Source organism: Rhodnius prolixus, unplaced genomic scaffold (assembly GCF_049639745.1).
Source record: "Rhodnius prolixus isolate KJV_2025 unplaced genomic scaffold, Rpr scaffold_6, whole genome shotgun sequence".
Taxonomy (NCBI): domain Eukaryota; kingdom Metazoa; phylum Arthropoda; class Insecta; order Hemiptera; family Reduviidae; genus Rhodnius; species Rhodnius prolixus.
This window is the reverse complement of record NW_027411634.1, coordinates 1,815,121-1,835,192: the sequence shown is the minus strand read 5'-3', so window position 1 is coordinate 1,835,192 and position 20,072 is coordinate 1,815,121. Positions and strand designations below refer to the sequence as shown.

The 20,072-nt window shown below is 33.4% G+C and overlaps 3 protein-coding genes across 4 annotated transcripts in view; 1 reads left to right on the top strand and 2 right to left on the bottom strand.

Annotated features, from left to right (window-relative positions):
- Positions 1-8,000, bottom strand: part of LOC141460945 (protein THEM6) — a 42,796-nt gene extending 34,796 nt beyond the window's left edge. Inside the window, exon 1 of the mRNA XM_074141469.1 lies at positions 7,062-8,000. Within this exon, the coding sequence (XP_073997570.1) occupies positions 7,062-7,308 (247 nt within the window). The 5' untranslated portion in view covers positions 7,309-8,000. The remainder of the gene's footprint in view (positions 1-7,061) is intronic.
- Positions 8,001-8,361: 361 nt separating this feature from the next.
- The window catches only part of eIF2Bepsilon (eukaryotic translation initiation factor 2B subunit epsilon), a 16,337-nt gene continuing 4,626 nt past the window's right edge, over positions 8,362-20,072 (top strand). Inside the window, exons 1-9 of one of the 2 annotated variants that reach the window (XM_074141437.1) lie at positions 8,362-8,602; positions 16,129-16,327; positions 16,411-16,535; positions 17,331-17,504; positions 17,575-17,746; positions 18,467-18,711; positions 18,800-18,913; positions 19,012-19,165; positions 19,915-20,065. In XM_074141437.1, the coding sequence (XP_073997538.1) occupies positions 16,217-16,327; positions 16,411-16,535; positions 17,331-17,504; positions 17,575-17,746; positions 18,467-18,711; positions 18,800-18,913; positions 19,012-19,165; positions 19,915-20,065 (1,246 nt within the window). In that variant the 5' untranslated portion in view covers positions 8,362-8,602; positions 16,129-16,216. Of the gene's footprint in view, positions 8,603-9,875; positions 9,895-16,128; positions 16,328-16,410; positions 16,536-17,330; positions 17,505-17,574; positions 17,747-18,466; positions 18,712-18,799; positions 18,914-19,011; positions 19,166-19,914; positions 20,066-20,072 lie in introns of those variants that run through there. The other variant, XM_074141436.1, reaches the window with a different exon arrangement.
- Positions 14,197-16,124, bottom strand: LOC141460936 (uncharacterized). Its single transcript, XM_074141449.1, has 2 exons — positions 14,888-16,124; positions 14,197-14,494 (listed from the first exon to the last, which is right to left on the bottom strand). The coding sequence occupies exons 1-2, from the start codon at positions 15,989-15,991 to the stop codon at positions 14,219-14,221; spliced, it is 1,380 nt and encodes a 459-aa protein (XP_073997550.1). The 5' UTR covers positions 15,992-16,124; the 3' UTR covers positions 14,197-14,218.

Sequence of the window (20,072 nt, the reverse complement as noted above, 5' to 3'; positions counted from 1 at the left end):
ATCTAACCAATCATAGAATGAGTAGAATTTTGTTTTGTTTTTTGCCCAGTTTAGTATTGGCTATAATATCAAAACCAAAATTATCTAAATAGCCCTAATTTTGTTGACCACAATAGTCTGTGACTTTCATCAAACACAATTATTATTTTTTAGTGGGATTCTGTAACCATTAAATCTTTTGATCTCCGCAAACAAAATTTTTCAATTATTTTTTTAATTTAAAATTATTAACCTTAAAAATGTTAAACACAATAAAAGGAAACATCCTTGGCCCTAATTTTCTGATCTAGTTTGAGTATGATCTAAATTAATGATTATTTATAGAAAGATGCTGTGGGAAAACTGTAAATGAATGATGATGTGACCTTCTGTCAGAATTTCTGTAGAAAATTTTGTAGATAGATAGATAAATGTTCTGTATTTGGTGTTTAAATGTACACATTACAGGGGTTCTGTGCTATAAATTTTTCAATACAATGAAATATAGATCAATATAAACTGCGTGCAATACGTAAACTTAATTAAACTAATTTATATGTATATTAAACTAAAATTTAATAACAGAAAATAATACTTATTCGTTAAGGCAAAATGATCTTATCTTTAATGCTTCTACTGTAAACAAATATATTCTATTTAGATGGTCCTTATTTTCAATACATAGAAATTTATTAAGAGCATTTCCGTTGAAAAACTTTGATAGATGGTGGCGCCTAATTGGTTGATAAATGGGGCATTCTATTAACAGGTGTTCAAGAGTTTCGTACTTATTCAAATTACATATTGTGCAGACAGATTGCGTATCAATAGAGTGGTAGAGAAAATTTTGTACATAACTTTTCACAAGAAAAATAACCGTTTTTCAGGTCCCTCTAAAGTTGAAAAAAAAAAAAAAAAAAATTAGTTTTCCAACAAATTGGTGAACAAAAATTAGCCATACCGGAAGTACCATATAAAAAAATCGATTACAGTGGTACCTCGCTTTTTCGAACTACTTGACTTTCGAACGACTTGACTTTCGACCAAGAAATTCGAGAAAATATTGCCCTGAAATCCGAAAAAAACATTTGGAACTCGGAACACCACCGAGATGAGCCGAGTTGTTTTTATATTTGTACACTTTTAGATCTTATTTCTTGTTTAGATACCTTGTTTTTTACATAAAATATAAGAAATTAGGCCAGTAAAACGGCCTAATATTTCTGGGGCTTAGAAACGAAATAAACTGACAGTTTACATTATTTCTTATGGGATAAATAGTTTCGGTTCTCGACCGCACTTCCGGAACGAATTGTGGTCGAGAACCGAGGTACCACTGTATTTAGTATTTTACGTATTTCTTTTTTTGGAGGGGGGGGAAAAGGGCTTCAATAAACTTTCTTTAAATACGAGGCACAAATATAGATCAAAACTTGTGATATTTGGGGGGGGGGAATTTGGGGTACGGTTTTTCTTTTAATGTGCCACATCCGGTCTAATTTAAATAAAAATTTAATTAAGAATTAATTATTTCACGAAAATTCTGATGAAAATCAAAGCGGAAATGCCACTTAGATTAGTAGATTTTTTCAGTTATTTGCGATTTTATTTTTTTTCCAAAAATTATTCCGATCATTTCCGCTAAAACGCGTATAAATTTTCCGTGCGTTAAACAATTATTAAAAATAGAATAGAATATAAAAAATTATATATAATTAGGAATGTTTTGTAAAATCTGAACAGAGAATTTGGTTTGTATACGTAAAAATGGTGTCCAAGTGCAAGGGGAGGTAGGAAAAATGGTGGAAAAGCTGTCGAAAATTTCCACCAATCAATGAAATGAGCTTTAAAAGAGAGAGAGAGAATAATGTGGTGTTCTCAAATATTATTATTTATTTATTTATTTTTAAAATAAATTTTTGAATTTTTTTTTTTAAATAAAGTAAAACTACCTATCTCAGGTTTCCGGAAAAACTATAATTTTCCAACGATTGCAGCCAGCGAAAGGCTCGCCGTATCATTTCCCCCTCCACAATAAATTTTATTTTCTTTTATTTGCATTTATTTTTAGCAAGTTGCATATGCAAGCATGTTCGTGTGCAGGCGAGCCAATAAATACTTTCCGTCTTACACTCCCTTTATTTCTGTTTTCCTGTCCAGCTCAGCCAGAAGTTCAGAACGCTAAGGAGGCTATAATTAATAAGGACGAGGCAATAATGATTATGTTAGCAACATTCGACGACTGGCTGGCACTCGTTTCTATTGTTTGTTTTCGTAACCAGTCTGTCTGCAGACAATGAACACACACGTGGTGACGTGATATAAATACATACGTAATAATGTAACTAGCTCACTGTTAATTGTACTAGTTTATAATTATTTCTTTTTATTTTATTACAAAATTACAAATGGCACTCATTTATTAATAATTTATGGCAGTAATATATTTGAAAAGATCCTTGGTATCTTTAGCGTGGAGAACTTTCTATAATTTTAGTCTCTTGTAAGAGGAGTCACGAGGGGAGAGACTTTTCAGCCATCAGGATGGGTTATTTGGAAGAGAAGAGGTACCAATGGACTGGTGGATTGGCAGTGTAAGGGGGAGGAAATGATAGATAAAAAACTGTGCTAAGGGATGGGAAACTAAAGAAAAACCTCGAAGAACACACTAGTCTTACAATTACACTAGAAGACATTGCCGAGCTAAAGTGAATGGTCACTGATCTTGGACTGAAATGAACGACAGCTAGCAGGAAGAAGGTAGCGAACAGAGCGGCAGATCTACTGGAACGTCCCTTTTCTAACTCCAAAATCGCTCCAGCTCCAGCTCCTTCTTTCAGGACGCTACAGTAGGGTGAATCTATGTCCCAAGTTTAGGGCTTGTGTGTAGAAGCAGGATTACTGCAAGGGGCAGAACCTTTTCTAACGTAAATGCTCTTACAGCATGAATACTGAAAATCAAATGGAAGTTTTTTGACAACTTCAGATAGGTTAGGAATGTTTTAAGAACTTAATAATGCCAAAGATGTTGACTAGAATGATTGGATTCAATGATAGTAGATCCACAGGGATCATTGGTTATGTTCGCCTAGGTTTCAGTATCAATCACCAGAGTCGTTTGTATTGTGGCGGCCGCACTTTTGGGATACCTTTAATCAGAGCTAAGAATTTTCTTTTGTTTAAATGAAGAGATATTCCCAAGCTATTTGATTGGTAGAAAATGACTATGAGGGATTTGCTATTTTTGACCCCTATCCAATACGAAATATCCTGGATTCTGGAATATAAACTACCGAAAAAAAAAATCCATCCAAATGCTGGCACCTATGCGGGTGAAGTAGGCATCTTATTTGGAAAAGGCCTTTCTTGCTCTTCAACAAGCTGCAACCCAGATGACGCCTGTCGCAATAATCCAGGGTATTTTTACGATGGAAATGGCAATGTTACCCTAGGAGGCAGACTTTTTTTAAATAGGCTCTTAATTCCTTTGATGAGCACTAAGTTCATTGCAAGTTAGTCCGAATAATAATATCTACAAGAATTAGATAGAAGAATCAAGGATGCTAATAGATGCTATGTATTTTGTTCTGAATGAACACCTGAAGAGCAGCCTTCTATCTTGAAAAACAGGCTCTACAAGTTATGACATACATGCTTGGACCAAGACTTGGACTGAGCTTACAACTGTACAGACAAACTCCTCTTGTTCTAAAAGGAATGTACTTTGACGCATATATGGTGGTGTAAGAGGTGGGGAAACGGTAGGCCACGGATTCTTAGATTTAGATGGAGAAGGTTCCATGCGGGTCGTTTGTCTCGATCCTAAGCGATTATCGGAGGTAATGTAGAACGTCACTGGTGGAGGGAGAGAAGAAACAATTTTTCGTATTCGCGGGAGCTACTTCCGGTGGAACTCCAAATAAAAACTTTGCCCTTTAGCAATCCCTTTGCTGAGAGAAATTTAAAATTAAGTTCTTTTCTTGTTTTAGTGAGAAAAAGTATAATAAATCAAGAATAAGGAGGGTGAGAGGTTATGGAGGTGAAAATGCCATCCTAGAGTTCATTGGCTGGTTCTGGAGTGTGCCCTTTGGCTAAGTACTCTAGCAAGAGAATAGGGTGATGCCCTCCTATTCACTCTCATTTAGTATGCAGTGCAAATGAGACCAGTTGTTTACTGTGTCTACCCAACTAATGGCGACGCACTTTTTCCTGAAAGGGTCTTAAAACAGATAAGGACAAAAAAAGTAGAAGTTTTTAGCGAGCAAACCAAGCGACATTGTTCTTCATCTTTAGGCGATGGAGTACTTGAGACTTTAATGGCCACTAGCCGAGGAGTACTTAAACGTACACGCTCATGTTGACTACATAACGCTAATCGCCTCCCGGCTAGCTTTTCTTTGTAAGCTTAAGCGTCATGTAACTATAAGAAAATCCTTCTGAAAGAAGAAAGCTCATACCAGTTCTTAGCACCCTTCACGTTTTATTTCCGCTCTAAGACTTCCTGTTTTACCTTCTTTCAATAAGAAAAGATCTCGCAATCGTGATAATTTTCAAAATGGCGTTCACCAAAAGAGTGAACCTTTTAAAGAGACTTGAAAATTTTTAGAATAACATAAATTTTACTAGGCGGCACTTTTTATCCTCATAACTGTGCTAAATCTATTTAATACAATGTGCAGCATCAGTTGATGGATTTCCATCAAACACGGAATTTGTATAATAATTTTTTCAACAAAAATTAATGACGTAATAGGTGATTTGAGAAATTTGAGCGAGTGTTCTCAAATTTTATTGGCTTGTTTTCCTAGACTAAAATTACTAGGTAATTAAGAGTTTTTGGAATAACTAGATCAAAATAGTTATATTAATTTATTTATCAAATCATCTGATAAGTTTTAAGAAATTAAAGCTATTCTATTCCTCTTCATAATGTCAAAATTTGACCTTCACATTTTTGACGTGTTATTCAGGATATTAATTGAAAAACTCCCGGATGTTGAAAGTAAAATTTGAAAAATTATAGTATTTGGGTAGTGTGGTTTTTATTAAAACAAACAATACTGGCCAAAATTTGGATTAACCCAGGAGTTATGGTTGTTGTCCTTGAGGATTGCCTACTCGCTTTGTCGATTTTTTTTTTTTTTTTTAAGAAAAATCACACCAATGACACTTTTCTTTGAATATTTTTCCAAGCAAAAATTGTCACGGATGGTTCTTCCTCAAAGTATGCACGATCTGGAGCTGCTCTGTTTGTTCTCGATCTGAGAGGACATGTTGACGTATAGCCAAGCTCTTCAAGACTGATATCTGATACCCTGTTCTTACCTTTATGAGCGGATTTACGGAGGAGCTCAACTTTAAAAGCGATATTTCTGTTACGGATTGTAGGAGACTGCAGGAGGTATCTTCTAGCAAGAATGTTCTACTACTATAGGGGAGGGGGTGTTTCAAAGAAATTAGGAAGGAAGATAAGTTGGCTGAGTCACTTTCCTTATATTAATCACGAATTTTGCCGTCAGCGTCACTTTTAAGGCACAGCGCGGAACCATTTTGATTTTTGGAAATAGAGGAAGAAATACCCAATTTTTTGTCCCTTGAAAATTTATCTACAGGAAATGAAATAATGTTAACTAGGCGCTACGGTAACAAGGAGACGAGGCCCGGACAATCCAGTATTACTGGATTCCACATCCGGTCCTAGGCCTTGGAATTTATTTAATGTTATGAGAAATTTATAGTAAAGTTACGTTTTCTAGTCGCCTTTATCCCGGGACACGTAAATATCTGCCTCAAATATCTGAGTATAATTCTCTAGTTTTAACTTACCAGCCAATAATCTTTTAAATCCAAGTTTACAAAACCGTAAATTGAACAGGAAATGGCCATGTAGCGCCTGTGAACTATACTGGATCAAATTTTCGGAGAAAAATTTTTTTCGAATACATGATCAAGGTCTCCTATTGGAAGCTATAAATATCCTCAATAGAACCAACAAACCCTAAGGAATTGCTGTTAATTATTTTTGGTGACTGATTCATAGTTTCAATAGGATGAAAAATAAATGCCAGTTTCAGTCGTTACCCATTTATTCTGCCGAGCTTTCGACCTAGGGACTAGGTCATCTTCGGGGCTAGTTTACAAAGTAATATTTTACATTACAAGGTTGGTGTGTCTTCTGTCTTGTCTGTTCATGGACTTCAAGGTCTTCTTTTCTTGTCTGTTCAATCCAAGACAAGATCAGAAGACACACCAACCCTGTAATGTAAAATATTACTTTGTAAATTAGCCCTGAAGATGACCTAAGTCCCTAGGTCGAAAGCTCGGCAGAATAAATATATAACGATTGAAACTGGCATTTATTTTTCATCCTATTGAACCCTAAGGAACCTAAAGAATATAAGTAAAAAGAAACATCTATCTTCCTGTGAATCAATTTTAAATTTAAACCTTTATTGTTGCAGTTTTTGCTGTCACAGTTTGTAAAAAAGAATTTTTTTTTATTTTAAATTTCCTTTCGATTTTTAAATTGTTCAGAGAATCTGAAAACGTGATCTTAGGGGAGGTGGAATCTTACAATATAAAATCAGCACGATTGTACTACTTCCACTTACAATAAAGTAAGAGAAAATAATGATAAATAATTATTATCACCATTTAAGATTGATAATATAATTAAATTAAAAATTCATGCACAACATCGTGCTAAAAAACTCTAACCACTAATAAATTTATTGATTCCTGAACTGAATCAATTATTAGATAAATACAAACTAGCTCCCTCTATTTAGCAGGTTTCTTTATCTCTTTTTTTTCTTCCTTCTAAAATATAATTATTTAATCAAGCAATCAATTATTCAATCGTGCTTTCCGGTTATTAAGAGCTTCAGGAGAAAGAAACGTAAATAAATGAGTGAGGAGGTTAACGCTTATACTGGAATATTTCATAACCAATAAACTGGACTAAATATACATATTAATGATTTTTAAGTAAATCAGATTTTGGAAAAACATATTAAAAGATAAAAAATATTTATAAAGAAATATTTTGTATTAAATAAAGTAATACGGAAATAAGAACTTACCGGAAACTGTAGTCTGATCAAGGATATGAGCTTTCTTTTTAATAAACCTAGAGGAAATATAGACTAAACCCATTCTAGTGAAATAATGTAGATCAAGTGTCCAATAGACTAATAACATGGCGGACAATACACCAATTGCCGCATAATAATAGATCATAGAATCCATACTGTTGAATGAAGTAGTCCAATCATAGCTTAACAGTTGTTGTGAGGACACTTCGTCCGATGTGGTTGGTGGACCGTTCATTGCCAGACTGCAGGAGAAAGAGGTAGGTAGTAGATGGATGCAAAAAAAAAAAAAAGGGTTGCAGTCCTGCGTCTGCTTATTCAGCACAGGGAGCAAGGAGTAAGCCACCGGCTGAAGGGAGGACGGGTAGAGGCCGCGGTTGAACGAAGCACGCCCCCAATGTAAGCTGAGTGGCAGACTATGGTCTCACTGACCTCGCTATCAGAGCGCGCCAGTGACCCTGGTTCTGCTATGCCAGTGAATCGAACGATTATACGTTACGGCGCAAGTACCATTCGGGCTGTTAGTCCTTCCAACGCGCACCAGATCTAAATTACTGAAAATCTTAGTCCAATCTGAAACAAACAAATAGCTACACCACTGCTGTAAATTTTATTTATCTTTGGTGTGGGGGGGGGGTCAAATCTCGAGATTAACGTAGTCTCACGTATTATTCCCAAATGAACACAACACAGCACGCACATCACCGCAACCCTGTCTTACAACAACTGTTGTAAATTCCCCGCCACTGTTTGTTTTGTACCTGGTTCAGGCAGAATGGTGGGAGATGACGGTCGTTTTCTTGTAATTGAGAGACTGACAAACTTGTCTCATTCATAAAACTCTTCGATTTGTTCTATGCGCTTTGTTTTTTACTTTTTACTGTAATTTCACTAAACTAACAATTTTTTTAAAATTTCAAACTTACAAGGTAAAAAGTAGCTTCTAAATAATCTAAAAAAAAACTTACAGCTTGCAAAATTTGCCAAACAAAAATATGCTAAATTATGAAAAAAAAACTACATTTCTATTCATTTGTTTATGTTATCAGTATTAAAAAAAAAGAATGTATACTCAATTTTGAATTACTCACGATTTCGGTAGCCCAAGAAGGTTACTAAAATCTCAGTGAAAATCTTAAACAAAATCCATAATCAACACAAAGGGCCTACAAAGGAGTATAGTATTTTGAAACGTGCGCAAAAAAAAAAACCTGCTGAACTGAAACCTCTTTTTTGCCAACAATAAACAGTTCGGAACGTCATAGTTTAAAGCTAAAACTTAACCTAATTAATAGTTACTTTATTGAATTGTTATTAAAATTTATACAGGTGATAAGTAGTTACATTGGAAACCTCAACCAATAATTTGACTTGAATTTTTACCCCGGGGTTAATGTTTCTAATAAAATTTGTAGGCCTAATTTTAATTTTTTGTTGTCGAAAAGCTTATTGTCGGTTCCCAGCATGATATCTAAACGAAATATCGAAATTTCAACGCTGAGAAAGACAGACAGGAATAACCATATAAACAGGTGAATTTGTAAAAACCACTTTTACACACTCAGGAAACAACAAAGAATATAGTTCTGGTGGGAAAATAGAAAATCTGGACGATTAGAGTATTTTCTTTTACTACTATTATAGAATAGTTTTGGTTTTTCCCAATTTTTCTTTAAACTGTTTTCCTATTGTGTTGAAAAGTCTGTTGGATTTTCACCTTACAATACAAAAATAGTTTGTTTATTCAATTATTGATAGGTCATCTCTTCTAGTTCGATGGCAGCAGCTAGCTGTCTTTGAAGGCGAAAAACTACCGAATATTCCATTTCACCACTTCCATAAATCTTAAATAGTAAATTAAGTGAAAACAAGTTCCCTGAGCGGAAGATACGGTAATCTAAGGTGGTGCTACTTACTTGAGGGAGATGAGCTCCAAAATTAATACTTTCTATTACTGAGGACATTTGAGTAAGCATGTACAGCCCCTGCGTGGGGTTTCCTTGAAGGAATAATGATTAACCAAATCTGCATTAATCGGGTAAACGTGTTCTTGATGTGTTGATTAGACCTTAAATGTAAAGCGGTTGGATAGAGGCCCAGTTGTGGTCTAAACGCAATGCCTTATAGGACACCTGTCTTGAAATAAGTAAATAGAGCAGCTGTTGCATAATTTCTGAAGATGTCCAGCAGAAAAAAATAAAAGCTTCACTAAGCATAGCTTTCATGAACATCTATTTCCACTCATACGCTGAATTGGGGGGGGGGATCATCATAGGAACGACAATCAAATATTATCGCCATGGAAACGGCAATCTTTGGAATGTTGTCCCAGTTCCCATTTTATTGCCCGTGGCCAAGTAATTTTCTGCAGTTCCTCGCTGAGAGTATCCCTGAAGTTCAGAGTCCACTATTTATTTCACCTCTGGAGAAATTCACATATGGTATATGACGGCCTATCGATCTTACAAGATCTCTATCCTGGTTTACGTCTAGAAGGTAAACAGCAGAAGACTCTTGCTCCCATTAAAAGAAAATGAATATGTGAAAGAATGCGTTTGGATCAGTTTATATTTTTTAGCATCATTATTATTTTAGGTGCGGCGTCATCTGAGGTTTTGGCGGCCGGAGCCTTCTCAGTACCACTGCTGGCCTCCAGTCAAGATTCATTCATTACACTACCCATCTCCGGAGAGGGCTCTTGAGGTTCCTAAAAAGAAGAGAAAAATTTACAGTTCTGATCGTAAGACTTGATCCCAGATCTTTGGCGTGGGATTCAGTGCTCCAACCACTTTAGCTAATCCCTTCCATGAGTGGAAAAGCTTAGGTAACTGCTAGTGGTCATTATTTTTGGACTAAAACCCTGAGTTCCACCAAACTTCTTGCTTGCATCGCTTTCTTCTCTTAATCTTTCTCTCAGGACAGTTAGTCAAACCTTTCTCAAAATGAAAGTTGATGGTAGATAGTCATCACTGGTCGGTTATGATCGTTTTTGTTTGTTCGGAATAAGTTTACTTTTCACGGCAACTAATATTTTTCAGGAAATGAAACACGAAAATTCATCAAATGTTGTTTTTTTGATCCGTATCCGTTGATCTAGAATGTTTAGACAGCTTCGGAAAACTATGCCAGTTGTGTTGATGTAGAGACATATTCCTAATCAAGGATCTGTCCTGCAGCTGTTGTCCGAAATGCTGAATGCTGATGTTTAAGATGTTTCGACACGAATTTATTTCAATTTGGCGATTTTTTAAACGCACACATTTTTTCTTAAGCATAAACTGAAACGACAATTTTTTTTATTTATTTCAACATCAGAATGAAGAAGGACGATCATTATAGAAAGTCTAGTAGATGGAGACTTATTTAAGAAACAAGACACTTCACCATTGTTGTTTGATCGAATGGGCATGACTCAGTCATGCTGATCGGTGCTGACATTCAGCGACATTGACGAATGACCGTAACCTTTGCCAGCTTACTTTCAACCTTCTTCTTATAGTCCATTAGCTGATCTGAACACATGATGTCTTTTACGATTCAATCACGGACTTTCTGTGGTAAGGCAAAATAAATATTAGTGCCGTACTGCTAGAACTATCAATAAACTGCTATTTATTTATTGATAACTTACAATACAGCAAGTACCTTACGGTGGACGAAAGGAGTTAATCTTAATATATGGATTACAAAGTGACTTCCTCATCCAAAGGAAACTGTCAACAAATTGTAAAAGCTGTATCAAAATTCATACAATCACACAGACTGAATTAAATCCACTCCCATTTCCCTTCCTTGGAAAAACTTCACTTAAAAACAAAAACAAACAGGTCTAAGTTAGTTGGAAAGTTAGTTCTATACCTAGGTTGTGGCAAATTTTAGAAAAGTTAACCAAGCGGCATTACAAATAGAGTAACATTATTATTATTATTATTATTTTTGTTCACATCTGTGCACAATATTAAAGAATTTTCAAGAAATCCAAGTTAGAAAGGAATGGCCTACTGGCAGTAGAATGCCAACTGTAGTGAGCTTGAAGTCTGAGGGCTGATTATTGAGGGCTTTACAATAATAATTACAAGTTTTATTGTGCTGGGTTGTGCCAATCATAGCTTTTGCACAATGATCTGTAAGCACAAAGAAAGTTAATTTAATATTATTTATATTATTATTATCGTTTTTTAATTTATTAAAACACTAATTAATTTTTATGTGTAAACAAACTTTCCCGAAATTAAAAATATATAGGTAATTTTTAGAAAAGTGTGTTAGTGAAATCCATTAGAAAGATATCGAGAGCTAATAGACCAAAATAATATTTGTATAATTAAGAAATACAAGGTGGTAGACATTAAGAATTTCTTATCACATAATTTTGAGAAGCTTAATTAGTACTTGCTTAGTGATTCATTATACCATGGTACTTTTCCTAAGAGATATTGACAGACAAATTTATTTATAGAGATGTTAAAGGTGGTTTTTGAGTTTGAAAAAGAAATAAAAAGTGATTAAAAAATCATTTTGAAGAATTATGTCATCAACTTTCTAGATAATTTTCAAATTATCTAAATCTATCCAATAATATGTGGGGTGTCAATTAAAGAAATGACCACCATTCCAACTAAAAAGTTCCATAAACTATAAAACTCGTTTACAAATCTGATATTAGAATATCTTTAGCCTTAGACAGTTCGATGTAGTTACCCCAGACCCCCTTATGAATAACATTCTTACAAATATAAACTAAAATTAAATGAGATAATTTGTGTTAAAACAAATACTAAGTTATAGAGAGCTTGGTTATTTTGGATTTTCAACCAACTTCAAGAAGAGCATTAAACGTAAACAGTGAGTGGTTCATTATTAGATAAGACGGCAGCAAAAATCGTACTGGACAACCACAGACCATATCTTTCTGTCTTTATAACGACTAGCGTTGAAAATCATATTTACCAAGTTATTTGATTGTGAATAAAACTTAAGATATTCAAAGCTCGACTGGCAAACTATTCTCAGTGATGTCCAAAATACAAGAAAGCCTTTTGAATTGAAATCCAAACGCAATGTCTTTTGCCTCAACAGTTCAGCCATGCACAGATCTACAGCTTTAATAGAGTTCGAAGCAGAAACAAAACACTGGTTAATTCTCTTGCCATCAAGATAGATAGATACCATCATACATTTATTCATAATTATAGATCATTTAGATTTTAAATTCGTAGATATTTTAGGTAAACAATTAACTAGTTATGAAGCATTAACTATTTTTTTTTACTTTCTCTTTTAGACCAATTATTTAATATTATTAATTTATTTTTAATTTTATATGTAAATCAATAACTGCGTATCTTCTTTTCAGGGTGTACCGTCATGGAATTCTTGAAATGAACTACGGATCTTTTGTTATAGTGTTTCTTTAGCAATAGATTTATTTTTTACAATTCTTTCAAGCCAATTAAGTCATTAATTTTATTTTCTTCCACTTGTTTATTATTCTAGAAATTTAATTAACAAATTGCTTGAAAAAAAAAAGAAGAAGAACAACTACTAAAGTTCGCTTTAGCAGCTGGGAAAAACTTTTTTCTCAGCGCCTTATTTCGTGCCATTGATGGCTGTTAATTAATTGGAGCAATTACTTATTTATTTATTTACAAATTATGAGAAAACTTAAAGTAAGATATAAAACTGACAAAATAATTATCGTTAATAACAAGACATAAAATCTATGACGCGGTGTAGGAAAATGGGAATAAGAATGTAAAAGATTATAGCGAAGTGTTGTAAGTTTGCGTGTAACTCTTGAAGAAGAATGGAAGATAGCAAGAATTCGATATAGTTCGCATCATTCTAGACTGGCCATTGTAATTTAGATAACTGTATTAATGGAACTGAGCTCTGAAAGTTTAGGACTTAGACAGAGATGAAAAGGATTATAGAAGTTGAGTAGAGAAAGATGATCGAGTAGGTCAACTTTGTTATGAAAGAGTTTCACATCAACTTGTTTGTTTACGCCCCTTGGAAGTCCATGGGTCGATTTCAGGAAGGCCGTGATGTTATTCTTAAATGGTGAAACGTATATATTAATTTAGATATAAAGAGATAAATGCAAATAATAAGGTTAATTTATAGTGGTCTGAAAGAATGCGTCAAAAAATAGTCGAAGTTTCATATTTATTTGCTTTATGATCAAATAAATGGACAGATTGCGAGGCATTGCAATGTTTGTGAAGAACTTTCAATGCTTTCTTCTTTTTGTCCCTAATTGATTGCAAAAGAGTTCTACCCAAGAATGTGCAATCGTTTTGTTTGTTTCAAACTATAACCAAATCATTGATCTCAATTAGGGCTGAACTTGGGACTTAGTGGACTAAACAGGCTGCAGTTGGATTTTAAGACAAAAGATTTCGTATAATTCCAAAAATTCATTGCAAGAAGGCTACCCGCTCTTTGAATTAGTTCACTTTCATTCACAAAAAATTAAAAACCATCGTCTTAGAGCTGTGTTAGACAATATATAGTTGATCTCCCGTCTTGGTTTTTACTTCTTCGCTTTTATTGTCCTCTAGCAACAACCTGGACTATACTTTCCACGTCCATCTGTGTCGTACGGAAGAAGTTAACAAATAATTTGACGATTATCGTAAACTTATTAAATATTGGGGTACCGAGATTATTTCGATTTATTTGAAAGCAACTGGTTTTTTATTATTCCAGTGTATGCACATCGTTTTGAGCATACATTGACAATTTGATATTTTGTCTGTATATAGTTTCTCTTTAGAACTTCATTTCAGTTTTATATGTATTATCAAAGAAACTGATGATGACAATTGAAACATTTACGAAACCAGCAATAAATCACAGGCCAAACTGTTAAGGCCTTTATTTGTTCCTGTATTTATTCTTAGAGGACAATTGTCCCAGAATAATAAATTTCTTTTCTATTTCTAAAAACCATATATTAGCTATCACAGAAAACCGATTTAGTATATAACATTTAATTTTATAAAGTTCAAAAAGGAATGTACTTTAATCAAAGCTATTAAAAACCAGAATCATTCTTTCCACAACATTATTGAGCTGAGTTTATAAGGGACTTATTTTAATGGCAATAAATGAAACAATAAAATAAAAACTTATATAATAATTATTTATTGTGATCTTTTTTTAATAATTTCTGGTGGAATATATTCTGCAGAATCTATGCGTTTCTTCTTTTTCCCCAGCCACTTCGGAGGATATGGTACTCTTTTGTTTTCTATCTGAAGATCTAGTTTATCTTCTAAATCAAAGAAAAATAATTCTTCTTCTTTTTTGGCTAATTCCTCCTTTTTCTGCTTTACAGATTCAATTCTTTGTAATCTTCTCTGTTCTTCAAGTTCGTTCATTAGTATTTCTTCTCTTTTATTTTCCCATTCTTCATAAATCTGTAATCATAAAAAATAGTATCAGAAAATAAATGTAAAAATCTGGGATAAAGATATGCCGAAAAAAAAAGGATGAGTGATAGTGGGTAGGCCCGGCATCGATGCAATCTGTGCCCAGAGAAGAGAAACGAGTCTCTTATATCTTGTTTGATTGTGATGCAATCGTTGGTTTACGATAAAAGATCTCCAGCACCTGGAGGTAACACAAAATTTTATTCCAATATAACAATTCATGTGAACTTTATAAGAAGATGAGAGTTTCTCCTTTAAGACAAAAGGAGCCGGCACAAAATTCCTGGATGCAGATTTGGGAAAGAGGGACATCTTATGTTGTAATCAACTCTTCTGGGAGTAAGAAAAATCAAAAATTAAATCGAACTATGGATGGATTACCTGACATTGCTCATCTATAATATTTCTTTCTAATTCTTTTGCCGTCCTATTTAAGTTTTCCTCGGTGGCCATAAACAAGTTTTTCTCGTCAATAAGATTGTTGTTTTTCACTTTTTGAAGATTATTTTTTATCTGCGTAAGTTGTTTTTGAATTGTATTACCTATTTCTCCTTCTTCCTCAGGTAGAGATGACAGAAACTTTTCAATTTCATTAATACAACCTGAATTTATTTTCAAATTTTTCTCTAATAGATAATCACTAAAGCTAATCACATTTGGCCATTTTTTATATAAACTAAGCCCAAGTAAATTATAACTGTTGGAGTAGGTATCGTTATTGCTTTCACCAATCATTTTAAATGTTTTTCCAATCAAACTGTATGGATCTGTTAAATCGAAATGATCATCAAAATATGGATTTCTAATAAATCCTACCCTAACTTTTATTACTTCATCTTCTTCTTCTTCCTTATCTTTTATATCATCTTCCTCTTCACTCGCAATCGATTTGTGCCATTTACTAGGCTCTTGTAAATACTTGTGACAGCTATACAAAGAGAAATACTTGACTAGTGGATTGCTGAAATCTTCTTGCAGCATTTGATTAGCTGCAACCTTGGCAGCAGAAGTAAAATTGTTTTCTTTAATAAAATGATCCATCAGAAGTATGTTACAATAGTCATCTGGGAAGATACCATAATTCAATCTATCATTCAAAATTCTTATTAAGTCATCTTTGTCATCTTTAAAAGACAAGAACGCCCGTATAAAAGCATGTTGAGTTGATGCTAAAATATTGCAAGCTTCTGAAGAAAGACGAAATCTGTGCACAAGATCTTCCATTTCATCCAGATGAACTTCATCGTTAATTGCATTTGTAAAAATGTCAATATCTACAGCGCTAACCCTTCCAATTTGATTGAACTTAGTATCAAGCTCATAAAACAGATCAGAAAGTTTTACTTTTCGTAGAATATTACTATGCAATCGTTTATTCCAAACGTCTTTTGAATGAAAAGCGTCCGACATAAAAGGACGTAACGCTTTATATGTTTGCAAGGTTCCATACCTGGTGAATAATCCAAACTTCAATATTCCTAACATTTTTTTATCTGTATCAAATGATTAGGATAAATTTGATTTCATATTCAAACACTTCATTCTAAATGAAAGTAATCACAATTCACATGTACACAAACGTACCTTCCACAGTGTTACATTATAATAACCTATAGAAGAAGGTTTCAGATAAATGTGGACTGAGCTAGGAAGGAGTGGACACAGGATTCATTCGAATGGTTTTCACCATCTAATAAAACTATTTTCATTATGAAGAAATCAAAAAACTTGCTGGACTCTGTTCAAAAAGAAGATCTAATTCAAGCAGTTCTTATAGCGGATAGTTATGATGAGTTCTTTTCTCCAGTTACCGATATACCTGTAGGTAGCCATATGTAGTTAGTAATTATTTAAGTTTCTTCATATTCTGTTTATATGTAATTTTAATTTACTATTGTTTCCAGTGTTTGATGCCATTGGTTAACAGACCTCTGTTAGATTATACTTTACAGTGTTTAGCTGCCGCTAGAGTTCAAGAAGTGATCATTTTCACAGCATTACATTCACAAAAAATCAAAAAGTTTATAAGGTAATCTTCTTCTTCTTCTTCTTCATAACTATATTGTTCAGTTAGGCTTTTGATGTTTAGTAATGAACTGAATTGGATGTTGTTGCATTATGCGGAAAACTTTTAGATTAGATTGCATAAGGATTGGCTAAAAAGCTGAATCCACCAATTCCTAAAGTTGATTATAGTTCCTGTAAGTATCATTGTTTAGAATTTTTACAGAAAATTCTATCAAGCACACTACTGTGAGACGAATTGGGGCGTCTTGTCCCTAAAGGATCATTGAATATAATGCACAGTTTTATTTTTAAAATATTTTAAGGATTTCCATTTTCATGAAAATTCCACCACCGGAATACCACATTACTGAGTGGATTATTCATTTCTTTGAGATTTTCTCTCAAATATAGCTCCATCGATTTTCTCTCTCTTCTTAGTGCACTATTTTTGGACAACAACTTTTGAGAAATTTTTCCATTCGGTTAAAGTAACTTGTGAGAGCAGATAGACATTATCCTCTAAAGCCCTATTTCAGCATAACCCACGACTTAGCGTGTTTTATACTATAAAGGGTATCAAATGTCTTATAAGATGCCTAGTTCTTAGATAATTCCAAAAGTACTTCATTGAAAGTGATCGAAAATGCATTTTTCATTTACTTTAAACTTCGTGGTTAGATAAAAATGTGAATAATTTTTCTTGGGCAAACTTGTTTTGAGCATTTTGGAGATGTGTTAACATGTTCCTAAATGTAAGTCAACAACTCGAACAGTAAATTTAGAGAAAGTCGTATGATGCTATTATTTTTGCTTTTAGCAATGGACACTGGGGAAGAATGACAGTAAACGTAGTAGTATCAGATGGATGTCGATCATTGGGAGACGCACTCAGAGATTTAGATGCTAAAGCTTTAATAAGAAGTGATTTCATTTTGTTAACTGGTGATATCGTTGCCAACTTAAAACTATTACCAGCTTTAGAAAGGCACAAGTAAGTTTTTATGAACAACCAACAATTATTAAACTCTTGAATATTGCTATATTAAAAATTAAATCTATAGAAAAGTGCAGAAAATGGATAGTGGCGCCGCTATGACAATTATATATAAAGAGTGTGGACACAAATTGAGAAGTGATGAGGATCAGATGTATTTAGCCATAGATAATAATACTGATAGAATTTTAATGCATAACAGGTGTAGTTCTATTAAGAAAAACATCAACATTGAAGTGGTTGGTATTTTAATAATTTTCTATTCTTATTGATTTTCCCCTAAAAACTTTCTTAATTGCTAAGACTAGATACGCATTTTCCTAATCACTTAATAGTACGTATTATAGTTTAATAATGAGGCGTGTCCTGCATCCAAGGCATTGTAATGATAAAAGCTTATTGTGTCATCCATTTGAAAAGGCTGATAGAGAAATAGCCCTTTTTTTACGAGGCTTAGGGTTCCACGTATGAATAATTTTGGTAACATAATCTCTAATGGTTTCAAAATGCCACATCATTCGGAGTTTAGCGATTTCCAATTTTTACTGACACCGCATGACCAGAAGCTCTAGGTAAATCATTCCATATCCTATGAAGAAAAGAGGCTTGTTGCAATTGTCCTTTATAGTTCTAGTTTAAAAACCGCACCTTTTTAATAGGCCTAGAATTTCTCATCGTCATTTTTGTTACTTGCCACCCTGGTCTCCACATGCCAAAGGCTATTTTCAAGAAAGAAGCTTCTTCCTGTCAAATTGTCGTTTGGTTGAACTTAATCTGGAATTCCCTTCTACAAAGCTGTGTCTAAGCTTTTATTCGTTTAATTTCGGGTTCTTATACTAGATTGTAAAGGCCACTTCACCTTATTCCTGTAGTTAACTTCTTTGCCGTGCCCAATTAAATCCTTATTCTCCCTTTAACATATCCATACTTTTTATTAAATAAACAAACAATTTTCTTAGAATCTTCTCTTGGAGCATGAAAATATTGACATAAGATGTGACCTGTTAGATACGAAAATATGCATTTGTTCAGTCACCGTACCACCACTTTTTTCGGATAATTTTGATTTTCAAACTAGAGATGATTTTGTAAGAGGCTTACTCATGGATGAGGAGATACTTGCAAGTACCGTATATTCATACGTTTTACCATCATCTGAATATGCAGCAAGTGTGACTTCTTGGCAAAATTACCATTATATAAGGTAAACAATTATTTTTAATTTTTTTTTATGTACTTGTGTAACTGTCAAAATTGGCACCGTTAATAAGCGTTTATTTTGTAATTATCAGTCATGATGTAATACATCGATGGACGTATCCATTAGTTCCGGACATGTTTGTGGATGAACATTATAGTTATAAACGTAAACATATTTACATTCAAGAAGATGTAACACTAGCGCAGTATGTAGTGAAAATTCTTCTTAATAACTAAAATATTATAATTGTTTACGTGGTGTTTTCTTTTTATTTTAAATTTCTTTCTTTGTGTTTTTTTTTAGAGGTTGTTCCCTTTTTGAAGATGTTGTTATAGGCGGAGGCAGTATTATCCAAGAAAATGTGGACATATCGTGTTCTGTAATTGGGAAAAAGTGTAAAATTTCTGCAAATTCTTCAGTAACGAATTCACACTTGTTTTCTAATGTTATAATTGAAGTGAGTAGAAAATGATATGAAAATTAGCTAAATTTATGATTAATTGTGATTGTAAGTCGTAAATTATCATCATGAATTTTTAATTTCATTATCTAAGCTTCTTAGATTTTAAGAAAGTGGCGTGTGAAGTGGATTCTAATTAGAGTAGTCAAATTTAGGGTCCAAAATTAATTTCAACTTATAAAATTAAAGTTTAAGGGCGTGAATAACTGCTTTCTTTCATAGGAATTGTTGACCTTTGGGATCTTCAGACTTAAATGTTGGGTACGACCTTTAAGATATGAAATATTTGTGATTTTATTTCGTCGTAATGGAGCATAAGTAAACTCAGATGTTGACGTGACTGAGATTAATTAAATAAAACTATTATATATTTGTTTCCAGTGTCGGATTTTCATCTAACTTCAGAGATTGCTTTATCAGATTTTTGTTGAGAAAAGAACCAATCAGATAATTTTGTGATAGAAGTTTTATAAAGTGGAAATCAAATTCTGTAGTACACTAAATGAAATCAATCTCTGTTGATGGATAGAAATCCGAAACCCATCAAAATTAAATAGAACGAGAATGGAGAGGAAGAAATAGCATAAAGACTATTCCATTATAGATCTGCACTGCTCAAACTGTTCTGGCTTATTAATAGTTTCTACAGACTAAACTAGTAAATTCTATTCAATTAGTCTTCAACTCAACAAGAACACCTGCTTAACTTCTTAGCATTTAAACTAAATATACTTACATTGTTTTAGAGCGGATGTAAAATAGATTACTGTGTCATAGCGGAAGGATGTGTAGTGAAGGAGGGTGTGAAACTTACCTCTTGTATACTAGGACCGGGAGTGATTTTAGATAAGGATAAAGTTTTAGAAAATGTACGCTTACAAGCGTCAAAACCATTAGGTAACTA

Coding starts and splice junctions, on each gene's coding strand:
- LOC141460936 (XM_074141449.1), bottom strand. CDS start 15,991: ATGTTAGGAATATTGAAGTTTGGATTATTCACCAGGTATGGAACCTTG. Junction 14,495..14,887: donor TTATAGATGAGCAATGTCAG/GTAATCCATCCA, acceptor TTATGATTACAG/ATTTATGAAGAATGGGAAAA.